General features: G+C 49.1%; 1 protein-coding gene across 1 annotated transcript in view; it reads right to left on the bottom strand.

Moving 5' to 3' along the window:
- The window catches only part of SLC15A4 (solute carrier family 15 member 4), a 235,254-nt gene that overhangs the window by 99,372 nt on the left and 116,154 nt on the right, over positions 1-19,728 (bottom strand). The window contains exon 5 of the mRNA XM_069215370.1: positions 16,219-16,393. Coding sequence (XP_069071471.1) covers positions 16,219-16,393 — 175 coding nt within the window. The remainder of the gene's footprint in view (positions 1-16,218; positions 16,394-19,728) is intronic.

The raw sequence follows: 19,728 nt of genomic DNA, 5'->3' as shown, positions 1-19,728 counted from the left end.
CAGATGTAATAGCCACAAGGACGGCTGTTGTCAATGTCAAAAGCCTGAGAGGACAATTATGGAGCGGCTCAAAAGGAGCTCACGTTAAGAAAGTAAGAACCTGATTCACATACCACTGTGGCATTATGAATGGTGATGGAGGAAACATACGGGTAAGACCCTTAAGGAATCTACTGACAACAGGGGATTTAAACGAATTGGGTTGGTCAGGTAATCTCAGAAAAGCAGAGATAGCAGACAAGTAACCTTTGAGGGTGTCCAAAGCAGAGACCTTCTGGGCCAAAGGAAGTATGAACAAAAGGACCTCGGAAAGAGGAGCAGAGAGGGGGCCAACAGACTTGTCTGTGCACTGTGCCACAAATTTGTCGCATCAACAGGCGTATACCATTTTGGTAGAGGGACACCTGGCTGTCAAGATAATATTACAAACTTTGGGCAGAAGGTCAAAAGCTGTCAACTGCTGCACTCAATCTCCACGCAAGAAGGCGGAGACTGGACAGGTTTGGGTGGAGAACCCTCCTCTGTTGCTGCGGCAGAAGATCCCCCCAAAGAGGCAGTCTGATCAGAGATCGATGGCCATGCTCAATAGCTTGGGATACCAGACTCTTCTTGCCCAGCCCAGTGCCACAAGGATCACTTGGGCCTGATCTTTCTGATCTTCTTGAGAACTCTGGGCAAAAGTGGTATGAACAGAAAGGCATACAGGAGGCCTGAGCTCCACTTGAGATGAAAAGTGTCGCTGAGCGAGTGACACCTTGGAAACTCCAATGGGCAAGACTGCTGACATTGTGCTTCTCTGCAGAGGCAAACAGATCTAATCAAGACTATCTGTAGAAGAATGGCCCTCTATGTAGTGTGCAAAGCTAGGCACACTGTGCAGGGGGTCCAAGCAAACACACGTTGGTTTACTGGGGTACAAACTAGATCACCTAATGCTCTAATTTTTAAGGTAGCTTGGTCGAGCAGTTAGGCCAATCTTGGAGAAATGCAAAGCATTTGTTGTACTCGCAGTATCAATCTTGCAACTCACACTCAAAGGAATAACTCGAAACCAATTTATAAAAGTACTTCAGATTTTCATGTAATTGTACTTTTCGCGATATGAATTTCTGAAGTTTAATAAAAATAGTCTTTTTTATGGTTAATTACCCACCATGGGAATCAATGGAGGATCATCTTTAAAAATACATATAAAATCGTACAGTTGGTTTACCACAGTCTTCTTTTGCAGGTTGGTCGAGGTAGTCTGTGGCCACACTGTGCCAGCTGGAGAAGTTCGGGTGGTTCCTGGTTCTGGGGGAGCAGCGGGAAAGGTCTCTGGAGCTAGTGCAGGACCACTGCGAGAGACCACTTGGAAAAGCACTGCACAGGTAGGATTAAAGTTGAATCCTGGGGATCCCCTTGGAGTCTCGAGGTCGCAAGAGGTGGGAGGTCCTTAAGGCACAGCAGTTCTTCGGTACGGAGGGCACAGGGCGGCTGGGAGCAGAGCAAATCGGTGAGCCAGGAGCTGTGTGCAAGGATGCCCTCAGGACCAGGAGGTAAGTTGGTTTAAGGGTCATCTACAGAACAACGGAGGCACTCTGGCAGGAGATCCAGGGTGTTCCTGAAGTCCCTCGACTGAGATTTCCTCCTGGTCAGTTTGCAGCCCCGAGCGGGCTGTTTTTCGGAATATCCGACATAAGCTAATCAATACCCAGGGTATTGGCATGATATGGCCACTGGACGGCGCAGTGCCACCAAACTTGGCACACAGGCAGCGTTTGTCCTTGCGGTCGTTGGTGTGTAGATTGGTCCAGCTGCGGCCTCCGGTTCGGGAGTTAATGGCTGGTCAGTGAAGTGCGGCTGGTCAGTGAAGTGACCCACACTGGTTTGTTGGTTTCTTGAAGTTTTAGAGTGGTTCCTCCACTTTGGAGGGAGTTATCTGGCGACTGGCAAAGACTGGAGGTCCTCTGGAGTTTTTGTAGACTTGTCCAGCAGTTCCTTAGAGGTGATTGTCAGTTCCTGGGTGCAGCAGGCACGGTCCTTGTCCTTCCGATATTCTTGGTGCTGGTCTGCTTTGATCCGTCGAATCTGATCTCTTGGTCTAGGGATGGCCAGTAAATACTGTATTTAGTGGGCATTTTAGGGGGAACCTGGTAATGACCAATGGGTCATCTACCTTAGGGTGTCTACACCCACTAAGTGACCATTTCCTGTGGGGAGGGGTCACTTCCCTATACCTGATTGGCTATTTTCCTTCCAACCAAGATGGAGGAAAATGAAATGGAATGTCCACCTCGCAAGCAACACCTTACGGGTGGTGCATGACAGGTGGGGCCACACCTCCTACCCTTTGTTTGAATTTCCAGCTGTTGTTCTTGCCAAAAGTGGGTGTGTGCAACGGGGGTTGCCATCTGCTGCTAGCAGCAGGCCTCGGGGCGAGTTTCAAAGGCGGTAAGCCCTTCGAAGCTCGCCACCAGGGCAGTGCACATTCCTGAGGGAGGGAGTGTTGGCACCTTCACCCAGGAAGGGCTTTGTTCTGCAACCCAGAGAGAAGATCCTCTCAACCTAATGTTGTAGATTGGAAGTCTGGCAGTGGCAGGCTGGATAGATCCAGTCAGTAACCATGCCAAGGTAGTTCGCTTTTGCAGGGGGCACCTTTAAAATGAGCCCTTGGTACATTTGGTAATAAATCCAACACCGGTACCCGTGTGGATCTATCATTCTGAGTTGTTTGAAATCAAACAACCCAGGGTTCAGAGTGGCCATCGTCCTGACCAGTGTCCAGCACATGCATTTTAAAATGGCCGCTCTGTTCACTCATTATGTCCCAGGTTTGGAAAGGACACAGTGGGGGCATATTACTCATGCAACTATGCCCTCACATATAATATAGTGCACCCAGCCTTAGAGCTAGAAGCCCTGCCAGGGGGATGACATATGTATATCGCATGCAGTGTCTAGTGGACAGGGCACACAGGCAGTGTGCCATGTCGAGTTTTCATTTTAGGTTTGCATCTGGGCACTCAGCCTGCAATGGCAGTGCTGGGTGCACCTGGATGCAGGGCCCTACAGGGTGGCACAATCAGTGCTGCTGCCCTCAGGGGCCTACCCTTAGTACCTCCTGCCCTGGGCACATAAGTACCATTTACTATGTGCTTATGATGGCAGCAAAGGTGTCTCAAATTGTGCCGATACATCACAACAGTTTAGAGAAAGAGCTCTGGCCCAGGGAATCTGGTTAGCAGGGGGCCTGGGCAAAAGCAACTTCTAGGCTACATCATACACCAGGCAAAAAGTGGGGACTCACCATGTCAAAAAGAGGACTTTTGTTACTCTCTCCCCACTGCTGAAAGAGACTTTGTGTCACCTCTGGATGGAGACGCCAGCATGTACAGAGCAGCAGAGACTCCTGACAAAGAGTCAATGACCCCACGCCGCCCTGCTTGTTGCAGTACCACATGGCAGTGGTCTTGTCCGTGAACACCTGCACAACTTTCCCTTTTTGAGAGAGGGAAAGAATTCTTTCAATGCCAGCCTGATCACACTGAGCTCCAAAAGATGTGGAGCCCATCCTCGGGCAGAGACCAGATGCCTCTGATCTCCGCCTCTCCCATATGGCCACCCCATCACAGGAGTGACGCATCTGTCACTACTGCCAGATCTGGTTGGGGAAGGAAAACTGATCTACCTCTGACCCAACTGCGGTTCAAAAACCACCACTGCAGATTCACTCTGAGATCTGGACCATGTCGGAAAGATTCCCCCATTGCTGCGCCCACTGGAACTTCAGGTCGCACAGCAGAGCCCGCAAATGCCATCTGGCATGTGTCACCAGCAGGATGCTGGCCGACATGAGGCCCAGTAGCCTGAGAGTCATTCTCAATGAAATCCAGGATAGAGGTTGAAACATCAGTATCAAAGCCTCAATATCCTGGCCTCATTTCCTGGACGAAATTGCACTGTGTCCCGATTAGCTCAGATTAATTGGAGGATCTAAGAGAAAGTCAGGTGTTACTTCAGCATGTTTATACTGAACCCCAGTGAATGCAGGAGATCCACCTTAGCCTGGAGGTGGGAGACGGCAGCCAAGGCGAGCCCGCCTTAAATAGCCCATCGTCGAGGTAGGGGAAGACCGAAACCCCTGACCTGCGGATATGAGCTGCGATCACCGCCATCACCTAGGTGTACACCTCAGGGGCGCTGGTAAGACCAAAGGGAAGCGTGGTGAACTGAAAATGGTTGTGGCCTACCGTGAACAGCAATTAACGCCTGTGACAGAAACGGCGGGAATATGGAAATAGGTGTCCTTCAAGTCCAACGCTACCATCCAGTCTCCTCGGCCAAGGGCAGAAGCAACATTAGCCAGAGTGAGCTTTTAGAACTTCTCCTTCCTGAGGAAGAGGTTGAGGGCCCAAAGGTCTAGGATAGGGCAGAGGCCCGTTGTCCTTTTTGGACACCAGAAAGTAGCGGGAATAACAACCACAACCTACTTCTGGCACATTGACCCGTTCTATGGCTTCCTCAGCCTAGATAGTCATAACCTCCTCACACATAAGTGCAGGTTTTCCTCCGTCATCCGATCGTAGGATGGTGGCCTGGAGGAAGAGGTAGTCTCGAAGGGGAGGGAGTCGCCCCTTCAGACTATTTACAAAACCCACCAGTCTGATGTGATGGACTGCCAGCAGGCCAGGTGATGGTGTATCCTGCCTCCGACTGGTCCCTGGTGGGGAAGTGTCAGACTTTGGAGGATGTATGGGGGCACGGAGGTGGAGGGATGGACTGGCTAGACTGCTGGCTCCCTGATCCACCAGGATGTTGGGTCCTATGTTCACAACCATACAGAGGCTGGGCAGCATGCACAGCATGGTGGCTGGAGAGGAATGGATGTGGTTGGATGCCACGGTGAAAAGCAGACTGAGGGGAGCGAGGGGCAGCTGCCAGGCCCAAGGGCCTGGCCAAAGCCCGGGACTCCTTAAAGCCCTCAAGCGTCAAGTCAGCTTTGTCTCCCGAAGAGACGTGTGCCATGAAAGAGCATATCCATAAGAGTATGTCCATAAGAGTGGATTGGACATCCCCCAAAAATCTAGACGTCCTCAACCAAGCATTGCACCTTAAGCCACCATTGATGCAACCGATCTGCCTAGTGAGTCGGTCATATCCCGGACACATCGTATTATGAACTTCGCTGTCTCTCTCCCATCAGCAACAGTGTGGGAGAGAATGGTTTGGGCTTCCTCCGGGACCTGTGACAGCACTTGTCCCATACGGTATGGGTGTAACGGCCCAAAGGGCATGTGGTGTTCACAGACTGCAATGCCAGGCTGGTGGAAGAAAAGATCTTCCCAAGCTGATCCAGCCTCTTGGAACGGAAGGGAATGTGCCCGGGGACATGGAGGCCTGGATAACCAAGCTCTCAGGGGTCAGGTGTTGCGTCAGGAACACTGGGTCATTTGAAGCTGGTCTATGGCGGTGGGCCATTGTCCTGTTGACAGGAGCCCCTGTGCTGGGTTTGGACCAGGTCCCCAGCAGGACTTAAGTGAGGGCTTCATTAAAGAGCAAAAAGGGATCAGAAGTGGAAGTCCCAAGCTGCAGCACTTCTGTCAGGAGGTTAGTCCTGACTGCCTTCGAAGGCAGCTCGAAGCCCAGGACCTCTCCACACCACCATGGAGAAGGACACCTCCACCACCGTAGCCGCGGTAGGGGGACAAAGCATGCCAGCGTCAGGGGAAGTGTCCAGACCACTAGCCTCACCCAAGTCCATCCGCCAGTCCATGGGATCTTCAGGCTGGTATTCCAAAGAGTCCAGAGACCCCTCCCAATCCTCACCGTCCCCTAACCCAAGATAATGGGGGCCAGGATCCAACCTAGAGAGCAAGATCCCTGTCAGAATCAGTGTCGCACGATGCCAGTCTGGCTCCGTGTCTGAGTTGGCAATGAGGATACGGTCGATGCTCACTGTGGGCACGGGCAGCGCTCAGGAATGGATCCATAGATGTCCGCCGAAGCCACTGGCACAGGAACACGAGGGAGGCCCTGCAGACTCCACGGGCCCGAAGATGCTCCAGCGGATTTGAACTGCCCAAATATGAGGCTCATGGCCTCACAGAACTCGTGGAGTTGGGAACGGGTTGTGCTGGTTCCCGGAAACTCGGTGAGGTGCGGAGTCAGCCCAGATGCAGGCTCCGAGGACGGACGCCTGGAACAACTACATTCCTTATCCCTCGTCGCATCGGCCAACCGATGGGTGAAGTTAAATGACGCTTGTTCTTCTTCTACTTTTTTCTGCCTCGACTTATCCAACCGTCCCGAGGACCAGGAGTGGGATGATGAGGAACTGGTGCTCCGGACCTTCCTCTTGACCGAGACTGGGCACGACGCAGAGACGAGCACCGGGATGTAAGGAGCTTTAGGGAACGCTCCCTTAGAAGTTTTTTGTTGGAAATGGCCCTTTTTGCAGGGTCATCCCCAGTCTGTTTGCCTCCTTCCTCCTATTTTTTCTGACCTGGTTTTGTTGGCTTTAGGACTCTGGGCACTTTACCGCTGCTAACCAGTGCTTAAGTGTACATGCTTCTCTGTGTAAAGTGTACTGTTGATTGGCTTATCCATGATTGACATTTTTGAATTACTGGTAATTCCCTAGTAAAGTGCACTACAGGTGCCCAGGGCCTGTAAATCAAATGCCACTAGTGGGCCTGCAGCACTGCCTGTGCCACCCACATGAGTAGCCCTGTAAACATGGCTCAGACCTGCCACTGCAGTGTCTGTGTGTGCACTTTTAAACTGACAATTCGACTTGGCAAGTGTACCCACTTGCCAGGCCTAAACCTTCCCTTTTACTACATGTAAGGCACCCCTAAGGTAGGCTCTAGGTAGCCTCTTGGGCAGGGTGCAGCGTATTTTTAGGGTAGGACATATAATAGTGTGTTTTATATGTCCTAACAGTGAAATACTGTCAAATTCGGTTTTCACTGTGCAAGGCCTATCCCTCTCATATGTTAACATGGGGGCTGCCTTTAAATATCCTTAAAGTGCAGATTCTCTTTGAGAGCAGATAAAAAGTGGGAGTTTAGGGTCTCTGAGCTCACAATTTAAAAATACATCTTTTAGTGAAGTTGTTTTTTAGATTGTTAGTTTGAAAATGCACCTTTTAGAAAATAGGCATTTTCTTGCTTAATCCATTCTGTGACGCTGCCTGTTTGTGGATTCCCCGTTTGGGTCAGTATGATAGTTGGGCTGTTCAAACCTCTCCTCTAGACAGTGACACTAAGGGGGCTGGGATGTAGTCTGCATATCTTGATTAGCCATCTGTGCTGGAGGGGAGGAGTGATCGCTAACACCTGAAATGACTGTGCCTGCCTCACACAATGCATCTCTGACCCCCTGGTGAGTGTCTGGGGCCTGGCCTGGACAAGGAAGGATCTTGCAAACACTTGAGACTTTGCTTTGAAGTTTGCCAACTTCAAAGGCAGAACTAGGTGTAAGAAGACGACCGAAAACCCCAGACTTTTAGAATCTTTCTGGAATCAAGAGAAACCTCTGCAAGGAGAAGAACTGAAGGAGGAGTACTGTCCCTTTGCTGCACTGCCCTGCAGTTGCTGCTTCTGCCTGAAAAGAGTGCAAAGGGTGAACTTTGCTATGTGCCCTGCTTGAGAAAATTCTCCAAGGGCGTGGAGTAGAGTTTCCCTCCTGTTGGAAGTCTCAGGGACACCAAAGACTTCAGTTTCCTCAACCTGCAGCACTGGGAACTGTGTGTTTTGTGCTGTTCAAGAGAAGAAACCACTGCAACACCACCAACGACGCCGCAGGCCTGCACCGTGACCTGCCGACGCTACACGGAGTCGCACTGCCCTGCTTCGCACCGCGACCCTGGTCTCCCTGATGTAGTCATTGGATGACTTCACCGAGCCGCTGCTCGCACCGCGATCTGTGGGCTCCGCACTCCAGCATCGCCTGCTCACACCGCAGCCTGGGCATCCCCGACGACACTGCTCCTGCTGATACCGGCGCCGCTGCCTGCACCATGGCCTGTGGACACCACTTGTGAGGTACATTAAGCACCGCCCCACACCGCAGCCCCAGTCCACTGAAGCCAGTATCATCGACTCCTGTGCCATCACCAGGCATCATGCCTGCACCGTGGCCTGTGGACACCGCTCGTGAGTGTCACGAAGTACCGTCCCGCACCGCAGCCTAGGCCTACCGACGACAGCGCTTCAGCAACAATGACGCCGCTGCCTGCACCGTGAACTGTGGACACTGCACGTCACCTCGCCCCACTTCACACCGCAGGCCTGGTCTCACCGATGCTGGTGGACACCATCACCGAGCCGCTGTCTGCACCGTGACCTGTGAGCACCGCACGTGGCATCGTCCCGCTTAGCGCCGCAGCCCCTACGCCATCCACGCCGGCGCACCTCACTTCATCAGCCTGGAATTCGATCTGCAACACGTGTGACCTCAAGGTCCCGACGACTCCTGCACTGACTCCGGAACCGACGCTGCTCTCCGGAGCTCACTGCGAGGATCACGACGCCCTGCAAATGCAAGGTACTGTTTGCAGGTCTTCCTGACACCCTAGCTGACCCGCAACGCTGCAGCCAGCCTGAACTGTTGGTTTTGTTGATCACAATGCCGTTTTAGCCCCAGGTGGAGCTATCGACTTCACGGAACTGTATTTTTGAGTTAATCCTGCAGAATTCATATTTTTATTACTGTATGTTGAAGTTTTATCGTATTTGGTCTTGTTTTATATAGATAAATATTGGCTATTTTTCGAAAACTGGTGTGGTGTCCGTTTGTAGTGTTTTCACTTATTACTGTGATTTATGTGCAAATACTTTACACATTGCTTCTCAGATAAGCCAGACTCCTTGTGCCAAGCTACCAAGGGGGTGAGCAGGGGTTACCTGAGCGGGTATCTCTCTTATTCTGACTAGAGTGAGGGTCCCTACTTGGACAGGGTGCAAACGACTGCCAACAGGAGACCCGATTTCTAACACTTTTGGATTCATGGCCTGGCACTCAGAGCATGACTTTGGTCGAGGTGCGGATCCGTCACGAACATCGCCTGATGACAGGATCCGCAGGGCTTGAACCCGGCCTTGTGTGACGACATCCTTGATGTACCAGGAGTGTAAACACTCAAAAATCTTCAACAAAGGTCAAAAAAAAAAAAAAAATCCAGTCAAAAAGTGACTGTGGGCTAACTCTTCTTTGGATCTGCGCTTGGCTCGCGCGGAAAGAAAATAACTGGCGTCAGCATGCTGGGGTGGCGCCTATATAGGTCCTACAACGTCATATCCAGCGTGCACCACACTGCCGACGGATGCAGAGCCGACCAATGCCACCTAACGGCGCGCAGGGGTACTGCTCAAGAAATATCTCCGGATCCAGACTGATATATAAGGGAAATTGAAAGGTAAGGAATCTGCAACTAGACGTCTTTATCAGATTGTGAGATCTCGGTGTTCCCTGAGCCTTACAGAGAGCAATGACAGTGACACAGACTATCCATCCTTGTGGTCACCCTTCTTATCTTTCCAACTGCGAAGGAGAGAAAACTTCCCCTCTATCTGTGATACATGCGGGCTATCAATCGGTGATATTAGCTTTGTTCACTCTTTAGGTTATGTTAGGTTGGTTTAATCATTCAGTGATTTAATCGTTTGGAGATAAGAGATTGATTTAAGTGCGTCTGCATGTATCTGAATTTGTAGGTGATAACGTTGAATGAGTTAAGTGTACGAGTATGCCAGTTTATAATGGTGAAAAGAATGCCTTACACAGAATGCAACTTTTCATATTAGTTGGGCAAAAAGGAATACAAAAAAACAAAATAAATTGTTTCTGAAAACCACTTTCTGACCAAAAAAAACTTTGCGCTAATGTTAGAGTTGCTTAAAGTTAGTGCCAAACTCCTCATCTTACAGCAGGATACTACTTATTTCACTCCACATCCTGCCTTTCCTTTGGAAAGGGAGGGGCTCAAAGGTTTCTCCAGGTGATTGGCTTACTAGGTTTTTAAAATCTACTTTCCAAGGCAAAAAGAAGATTTGGTGTTTAGTAAGCAACTTTATATTCTTCCTTTATTTTTACTAACAGCTTCTCTTTGTCTCTATGCAGGACCTTAAAATCACAAATTTTGTTCCATGATCCAACACATCTGTATTTATAAATAACAATGACACTTGTATGATAGAGAACTGTTGGATTCCACAGAATGTCATGAATAAAATGTTCCAGGTTTCAACATAACAATGAATCTTATGTGCGGAGGAGAATATTTTTACACTAGTTCCAGAATAAAAATATATAATTCCATTTGCGCTTGATTCATCACCACTTTCTGTAGGAAACATATACTACAGTTAAAGTACAATTATTAAATGCAAATATACGATATAAAAATCCACACAAAGTCACACTTTAGTGGAACTTGAAATGAGAAAAATATGATTTCTACATTGCTCCGTCACCAGAAAGTTTTCAATCTTCACCCAGGAGTGACACGCTTGATTTGCCGTAAGCAGATTCTTTGAGGTATCGCTCTATGCTCAGGCCCCTTTACCCATTTAAACTAACTTCATGAAGACATAGCGGGTGAAGCCGTTCCCACTGGGTTACAGCTTGTCCGACGGGCAGCTTCCCCAGCCAAGCAGAGGTGAACCAGTGTATTTCCCCGAAGAGAACTGAACACAGCACTGTAAACCAGCTGCAGGATTCACCCCAAACTTCATTATTTCCTCCACCCTCTAACAAATTGTGTATCTGCAGGTGTCTCACAACTTTGGGAAATAGATTTAAACCCTTGGTTCATAAACCAGTTATTAGAATTCTGAATACAATGTATACCAAGCCAGCTAGCCACAAGTGGGTCTGTGCTGTAGAAACATGGTTAAATAAATTAAGCCTTTATTAAAAATCTACCCAAGCTTCTGAGGCACCGAAGAACAAATGTACAAATGACGCATGTTAAACTGGCTGAAGATAAGCTTCTTTTGACGCACATCAGGATCCAAGATGAACCTCTTCTCTGGTGTCTGTTTTACCTCCCAGGGGATGACCAGAGGAAGAGTGATTGGTTTGTTTATTTAAAAACCATGAGAACCTGGTTTTGCTCAAAGGTTTATACAGACAATGCAATGTTTCAGGATTTCGACTAAGCTGACAACTTCAGCTAGATCCTTCACAAGTATCCCGCTCTAGCAACTCCTTGGAGTATTGGTACCCAATAAAGCCATACTTGTTGCAATTCAGTTTCAATAGGGCAATGTCGCAACCTTGATACACTGACTTCAAAGTGGCCTTTTCGGCCTAAGAAATCAATGTCACAAAGACATTCCCCGAACCATGCACCTGAGGTATGTGCTCAGCTTGCGATGGGCAGGGGGGCTAACCGCTAAAAGGATCATTAAACTCTTCACTGGCTACCGGTGCTGCCCGAAAGAAGGAACTTATCAGTTGCAGGCAAAGTTGTCTACCATGGAAGAGTCTACAAACGCAAGAAGCCCAGGTCTAGGGGCGTCAGACACAGTCAAATCATTACATTATTGTCATCATTAAATTCCTAGACATAGTTGAACACTGCAGGGAGCCTCTTTAAACAAACTAGAATGAAACACAGGTGCAAACAAGCAACTGGCAGATGGCAGCCATTCATCTTTTTAAAAAGGAGGAAGACAACAGGGAGGAAGACAACAGGGAGAAACCCCACAGAAGAGGATTCTGGATGCATCACTTCGTGGCAGAAATACCACTCCTCGGATCCATAATGTGCTGCAGCGTCAGTTCATACAACATGGTCTAAAGTCCGATTCCAGAATGCAGCAAAGATGGAAAAAAGGAAGTCTGACCAAAGACTGTAGAAGAATGTAAAAATGTGTGTTTGTTTTACACTAACTGAAACCTACCTTTGCAAGGTCTTCTTCCAGATGTTAACTTGCCATCACTGTAGGTGCCCAGCCCAGGCCCAGATATGCTGCATCCTGGCACATGAGATGTACCAGTCTGAAAACCAGCTTACTCTGCCACCATTTTTTCTTTTAGTAGTACACGGAGGGCAAATACTAGTTCAGCGGTAAGCACCACACCTGTTCTCTTGGTGGGAACGTATCATGCGCCCAATACTAGAACTGTGAGCATAGTGCACTCCATGCTGATGTATGGGGAATTCCTTGCAGATTAAGATAATATTTGTCAAGAAACAGTTTCAAACTCAGCCTAAATCTGATTTGAAGCTTTCTTCGAGAAACACTGCTGTGTGAGCTGGGTTTCATCCGCATTTGACCAGATTCGGTGATTGGAGTTGGACTGGACTTCCACTCCATAACTTCAGAGGCCAAGGTGGGGTGGGGACAGCCCTGTGTTCTCTTTGCCGATTGGTTCAGACCGAGTAGCATGAGTTCATTTGACATGTGAGTCTTTGTGGTTACTTATAAAGTACTTTTTCATTAATTTAAATATGGATAAACACGTCTGGGCAAGTACCAATGCGAAGAAATAGTTGGGCAGATATAGGAAAGTCCCAGAATCTAGGAGGGAGAGGTGCAAGTGAAATCCATGGTGTTAAGGCAGGAAGCTCAGGAGGAATGGCGATGGGGCCTAGGTCTCAGCACAGACTACTGAATTGATGCGCGGAAACAGGTACAACTTGCTCACCCATCCAGCGCCTTCTGCCAGGATCAATAGTGTGACCAGAGATACTGGGGAGCAGACACTGTGGGGTTGGGGGTCAGGGAAGAGCGCCCTTGTAGGAAGCTGGTGAAGAATAGCTGTCAGCCCTTTCCTGCTCACTCTACTCTTCTACCGCCTCCAGGTATATGAACTGCGGTAAACGGAGGGAGACAACACAAGTTTGGTTGTGAGTAATGTAGAGGCCGAATAACAAAAATTAGGTTAGGCCCCACTTAGATGGTCTTTCACCTATCATATGTACCATCAAAATGGAAAACCCGTGTGCAGGTTTATAATGAAATGGATAAATTCACTAATGGAAATAGAAACAAGCCCTTTCCAGAAGAAGGCTCTTCGATATTGAGCATTTGAATAACCTTCAGAAAAGAGTAAAAGATCATAAACATAAACTGTGGCTAGCCATCCTAGACTGGAATAAGGAATTAAGCGCCGGCAGGAGCCTCGGGTGAGGACATCAGGCATATGTGGCAGAGAATGCTGGCTTTCACATCCAGTTAGATCTTCTGATCGTTCTGGTGAGAGATGTCTGAGGTGCCCCAGCGGGTCTGCCCAGAAATGGTGCAAAGCCAGCTGAAGGACAGGGTGCAGGTAAGGGCAGGGCATGTAGATGGAGCACAAGTAGACACAGCAAGCTGAAGCACAACAAGCTCCAACAGGAGCACAACAACCCTCCCAACTGGTGCCCCATCGTTTGGAAGCATCTGGTTGGAGTGCTGGAGAGGGCTAGAATATCCCGAGGCTTGTCTGAAGTCAACTGTTAAGAGTTTGGGAACCCGAACATATGTTCTGTCCCTCGATGTGAGCGCGATCCCTCTATGATGACAACAGTGAACTCGAACAACTGCTCCTGGTTTGGGCCTCAGGGTCATCTACCCTGGTGACAATATCCTGGGCCTGGGCAAGAAGGCCAAGTTACCACTCGTTTCTCTTAGTCCTCGTCTGACCTCTTGAACATTAGTAGACAATGCTCTATGGTCGGTGAGAATCCCCAGAAATTCAGGGGAGTACTGTAAACGTCTTTATGAATTCTACAACCCTAACTGAGCTAATGTAAATCAACTGTCGCATGTTATGCTTGGTGGCGATGGACAACTGGCCACCACAATTTCCTGGGGAAAATGCTGATCTAGCTGTTGCTAAAGATATTTTGTTGAACGCCATTACTGAGGACGGTCCTACTAAAATTCACTGTACCCAAATCAACACGTGAACGCAAAGCAAAGGAGAACCCCAAGCTGACTTCTTATACTCTTTAAGGATATCTTTGGTCATTATTGTGGTATTGTGACTTATGTCAGAACTGCTCAGAATGAAATGGGATTTGCCTTTGTTCAAGGGTTGTTCCTAAAAGTGGAAGAGAAGAATTGAGAAACATTATGTGTTGGGTGGAAATGCAAAAACGTGTGCTGAATTGGTTTCTGTAGCAAATAATTTAAGTAACGATTCACCTCAAGAAAAGGTCCAGTCTGGAAGGACAAGAGAGGCCGAAGGCGGGAAAGGCAAGTGTTTGCCTGACCTGGTAACTTCACATGCTTCAACAATGGCCAATTAGGCCACTGGAAATGAGAATGCCAAATCTACCCCTGAATGCTGAGGAGCAGTGCAAACAAACTGATGACCTCATCCGAAAAGCTATCCATCTATTTTAGGACAGTTCAAGGGGCGCCAACTGCTCTGTACACACCTTGCTCCCTGTAAATGTGAAAGGGCCGTATCTGCAAAGTGACAACAACAGAAAGCCCACTTCATGCCTTAATGATGTAGGCTAGCCAATTCACTCAGAGTTTCCCTCTCTTTCAGGCACTATGCTTGGTGGAGCTAGCACTTCTAACACATGTTGCTCACCCCGTCACCAATGTCCTGTCAGTTCCTCTGATGCTCGTCGGAAGGTGCTCTACCTGAGATAACGTCAATGAATTGCTTGACTAAGTAGGTGTTGCGCCTTTGTGTAACTAGTGTCTGGAATTCTAAAGATAGCAAACTTTCTAGTAGTGTTAGTAGGCTTTGTGGCATTAATGCTAACTCTTTTTCCTCCCCCTTGTAATCTGTGTTCTACAAACTCCCTTCCCAACACCCTTCCTCTAAACAAGTGTGTCTAATACTCAGTGTCTGGGCATAATGGGGCATAAATGTCAGCTACTTGGTGTGTGTGATGCTTCAAAGCAAAGCTGAACCTTACGACACGGGAGCGAGACAGTCCTAGAAATCTGGGCTGTGAGGCTCAGTGAGAACTGACTGATCTTCTCTCCATGGAGAGCTGAAGGGAAGGACTGGTATCAATGCAAACGGCTGGAGCAACCTTTGCGTTGGTAATCAGTCTTTAGGAATCCTTCAGTGATGATAGTTAGCAAGCACTGTCCCTCCTCATCATCTCTCAAAGTCAAACGGGAAAGGCGAAATCAAACATATGGCATAGTTTCTGGAAGGGGAATCTGGACAATTCAAAGCAAGTTACAGGAGGATCAAAGGGGCATGTAATTCCCAATCTGACTCTCTTGCAGGGTTGGGGACAGTGTTTTAAATGGGCAGGCTCGCAGTGCTGCACCTATTTATTTTGGAAGACACCAAAGCTCCAAGCCTTTTTTTGGGAGAGTTCAGGAACTTCTCTGCAGCACTGAGGTGCTCTGGAACAATGAGTGCTTGAAAAACTAGAGTGCCATTTCAAGCACTGGCTGGGACCCTGCTTCAGAGACATGGATGCTCATTTCAGATGTTGACCCGGCGCACTTCCCAAGGACCCTCAGCTCAGAACACAGGCAAAGTCCACTTTCTCCCTCAGCACATGACCACAACATATATTTATAAACAGGACAGTGTGCTATCATGAAAGAGTTCTGAAGGCAAACAGTGCATAGTAACCTTGTGTTTTTTTAATCACTTTTAATCACAAGAGGAACATCTGTGGAAACTAGAAGGATGTAGGCAGAGGAAAAAGCTAAAGAAACGCACCAGAGAAGGAAAACTGAAACAAGACTGCCACTGCAACAAAATCTGATACGCAGCAGTATTACATTTTAAAAAGCCCAGATTTCTAGGGTCCCTGCTTGTACTGACTGAAAAAAAAGCTTAAGTTAACCAACGACTACAGTATATTATGCGGTTAGAATATTCAGGTTTTTCCTTAGCTTTCCTGAAGAGGGTTCTGACTGAACAAAGCGCCATGATGAGGTTCTCCAGAGTGGGACCTGGCCATCACTACCTAAAGGCATCACGCGTTTAGAGACCACTCAGCTTGAGTACAGGCTACCAAACTGAGACTGTGCCTCCCATGGGAAGAAATCTGTATTTCACAAGAGCTGCTGGATCTGTGAAATAACATTCTAATGCTGTGGAAGACGGCTTTACAACACTGTTTGTTCCATGGGTTGTATAATACAGATGATCAGGCATCCACTGATCCATAGCACAAAGATCTGATGGTACTTTTGGAAACTAACTTTAATAAAGATACCTTGATGTAGAACCACCACTCAATATTCATTCTGATGCAATAACAAACCAAAGTGGCTGTAGGAGAAGACAGATAAGTGAACTCTTTCTTACCAGCGGCAAAGGCGGAGCACATTACGAAGAACATCCCGACGGCAATCCTCCTCAACGAGGACAGCAGCATGCCTTTCTTTTTCAAGAAGGGATCCACCAGCTTGTCCTTCAGTGGGATGAGCAAGATGATGAGGACGGCATCGAACATGGTCAGCCAGGCAGCCGGTAACTGGAACTGAAGCAGACACACCGCGTCACTGCCATTCTGTGCATTTATTTATTTCACCGTGCTAGACCCACAAAGACATCAAAGCGCTGAACAAGATACTGCTGGGCATGGATTTTAGAGGACGTAGGACACAATACCCGTAAACCGCCTTTACAGGATAATACAGAGTCCTAGCAGGGGAAATGTTCCAAGACATGAGGATCAAGAGGCGTGAGCAATCACAAAAACCCTGTAGTGTGCAGAATCGCGACATACTGGAGAGTCCGGCGCCTGGAACGAGGGACTGGAAAACCATATAAAGGATTCAGTGTGGGTTAGGGAGGAAAGCATGGACGTTTGGGGAGTCAGATTACAAGGAAAGTCTCTACAAGCTGTTGGAGGCAGAAGGGTAGGAGAGAAGAGGGGAATGAGTTTCCAGCCTTATGGTCATTGTTGAGTGGCTAAAAGGATGGAGCATTGGGCAGTGAGCGAGGGGATGTGCCAAACAGAGCTTGCAGTGGATGCAGAAGTGGGCTAAAAGTGAGAGCGTATGTCACAAACAGCAAGGCATGGGTGCAGCTGAGGGCCATCAGCAGGCAGGTACTTCACCCAGCGTAGAATGGATGCATCAATGGCCTTTCAGCAAGTGAGGACATAACTTACAGCATGGAATGGGTGCAGCTGTGGGCCATCAGCAGGCAGGTACTTCACCCAGCGTGGAATGGGAGCAGCAATGGCCTTTCAGCAAGTGAGGACATAACCTACAGCATGGAATGGGTGCAGCTGAGGGCCATCAGCAGGCAGGTACTTCACCCAGCGTAGAATGGATGCAGCAATGGCCTTTCAGCAAGTGAGGACATAACCTACAGCATGGAATGGGTGCAGCTGAGGGCCATCAGCGAGCAGGTACTTCACCCAGCGTAGAATGGATGCATCAATGGCCTTTCAGCAAGTGAGGACATAACCTACAGCATGGAATGGGTGCAGCTGAGGGCAATCAGCGACCAGGTACTCCATCCACCGTGGAATGGATGCAGCAATGGCCTTTCAGCAAGTGAGGACATAACCTACAGCATGGAATGGGTGCAGCTGAGGGCCATCAGCGAGCAGGTACTTCACCCAGCGTGGAATGGATGCAGCAATGGGCTTTCAGCAAGTGGGGACATAACCTACAGCATGGAATGGGTGCAGCTGAGGGCCATCAGCAGGCAGGTACTTCACCCAGCGTGGAATGGATGCAGCAATGGGCTTTCAGCAAGTGAGGACATAACCTACAGCATGGAATGGGTGCAGCTGAGGGCCATCAGCGAGCAGGTACTCCATCCACCGTGGAATAGATGCAGCAATGGGCTTTCAGCAAGTGAGGACATAACCTACAGCATGGAATGGGTGCAGCTGAGGGCCATCAGCGAGCAGGTACTCCATCCACCATGGAATGGATGCAGCAATGGGCTTTCAGCAAGTGAGGACATAACCTACAGCATGGAATGGGTGCAGCTGTGGGCCATCAGCAGGCAGGTACTTCACCCAGCGTAGAATGGATGCATCAATGGCCTTTCAGCAAGTGAGGACATAACCTACAGCATGGAATGGGTGCAGCTGAGGGCCATCAGCGAGCAGGTACTTCACCCAGCGTGGAATGGATGCAGCAATGGGCTTTCAGCAAGTGGGGACATAACCTACAGCATGGAATGGGTGCAGCTGAGGGCCATCAGCGAGCAGGTACCTCATCCACTGTGGAATAGATGCAGCAATGGGCTTTCAGCAAGTGGGGACATAACCTACCGGATTGGAATGGGTGCAGCTGAGGGCCATCAGCGAGCAGGTACTTCACCCACCGTGGAATAGATGCAGCAATGGGCTTTCAGCGAGTGGGGACATAACCTACAGCATGGAATGGGTGCAGCTGAGGGCCATCAGCAGGCAGGTACTTCACCCAGCGTGGAATGGATGCAGCAATGGGCTTTCAGCAAGTGGGGACATAACCTACAGCATGGAATGAGTGCAGCTGAGGGCCATCAGCGAGCAGGTACTTCACCCAGCATAGAACGGGTGCATCAATGGGCTTTCAGCAAGTGGGGACATAACCTACAGCATGGAATGGGTGCAGCTGAGGGCCATCAGCGAGCAGGTACTTCACCCAGCATAGAACGGGTGCATCAATGGCCTTTCAGCAAGTGAGGACATAACCTACAGCATGGAATGGGTGCAGCTGAGGGCCATCAGCAGGCAGGTACTTCACCCAGCGTAGAATGGATGCAGCAATGGGCTTTCAGCAAGTGGGGACATAACCTACAGCATGGAATGGGTGCAGCTGCGGGCCATCAGCAATCAGGTACTTCACCCAGCGTGGAATGGATGCAGCAATGGGCTTTCAGCAAGTGAGGACATAACCTACAGCATGGAATGGGTGCAGCTGAGGGCCATCAGCGACCAGGTACTCCATCCACCGTGGAATGGATGCAGCAATGGGCTTTCAGCAAGTGGGGACATAACCTACAGCATGGAATGGGTGCAGCTGAGGGCCATCAGCGAGCAGGTACTTCACCCAGCGTGGAACGGATGCATCAATGGGCTTTCACCAAGTGGGGACATAACCTACAGCATGGAATGTGTGCAGCTGTGGGCCATCAGCAAGCAGGTACTTCACCCAGTGTGGAACAGATGCAGCAATGGGCTTTCAGCAAGTGGGGACATAACCTACAGCATGGAATGGGTGCAACTGTGAGCCATCACCGACCAGGTACTCCATCCACCATGGAATGGATGCAGCAATGGGCTTTCAGCAAGTGGGGACATAACCTACAGCATGGAATGGGTGCAGCTGTGGGCCATCAGCAGGCAGGTACTTCATCCACCATGGAATGGATGCAGAAATGGGCTTTCAGCAAGTGAGGACATAACCTACAGCATGGAATGGGTGCAGCTGAGGGCCATCAGCGAGCAGGTACTTCACCCAGCGTAGAATGGATGCATCAATGGGCTTTCAGCAAGTGGGGACATAACCTACAGCATGGAATGGTTGCAGCTGAGGGCCATCAGCAGGCAGGTACTTCACCCAGCGTAGAATGGATGCATCAATGGCCTTTCAGCAAGTGAGGACATAACCTACAGCATGGAATGGGTGCAGCTGAGGGCCATCAGCGAGCAGGTACTTCACCCAGCGTGGAATGGATGCAGCAATGGGCTTTCAGCAAGTGGGGACATAACCTACAGCATGGAATGGTTGCAGCTGAGGGCCATCAGCGAGCAGGTACTCCATCCACCATGGAATGGATGCAGCAATGGGCTTTCAGCAAGTGGGGATATAACCTACAGCATGGAATGGGTGCAGCTGAGGGCCATCAGCGAGCAGGTACTCC

This window comes from Pleurodeles waltl, chromosome 11, assembly GCF_031143425.1.
Source record: "Pleurodeles waltl isolate 20211129_DDA chromosome 11, aPleWal1.hap1.20221129, whole genome shotgun sequence".
NCBI classification, from domain to species: domain Eukaryota; kingdom Metazoa; phylum Chordata; class Amphibia; order Caudata; family Salamandridae; genus Pleurodeles; species Pleurodeles waltl.
Note: the sequence above shows the minus strand (reverse complement) of the source record. Positions and strands in the feature narration are given on the sequence as shown.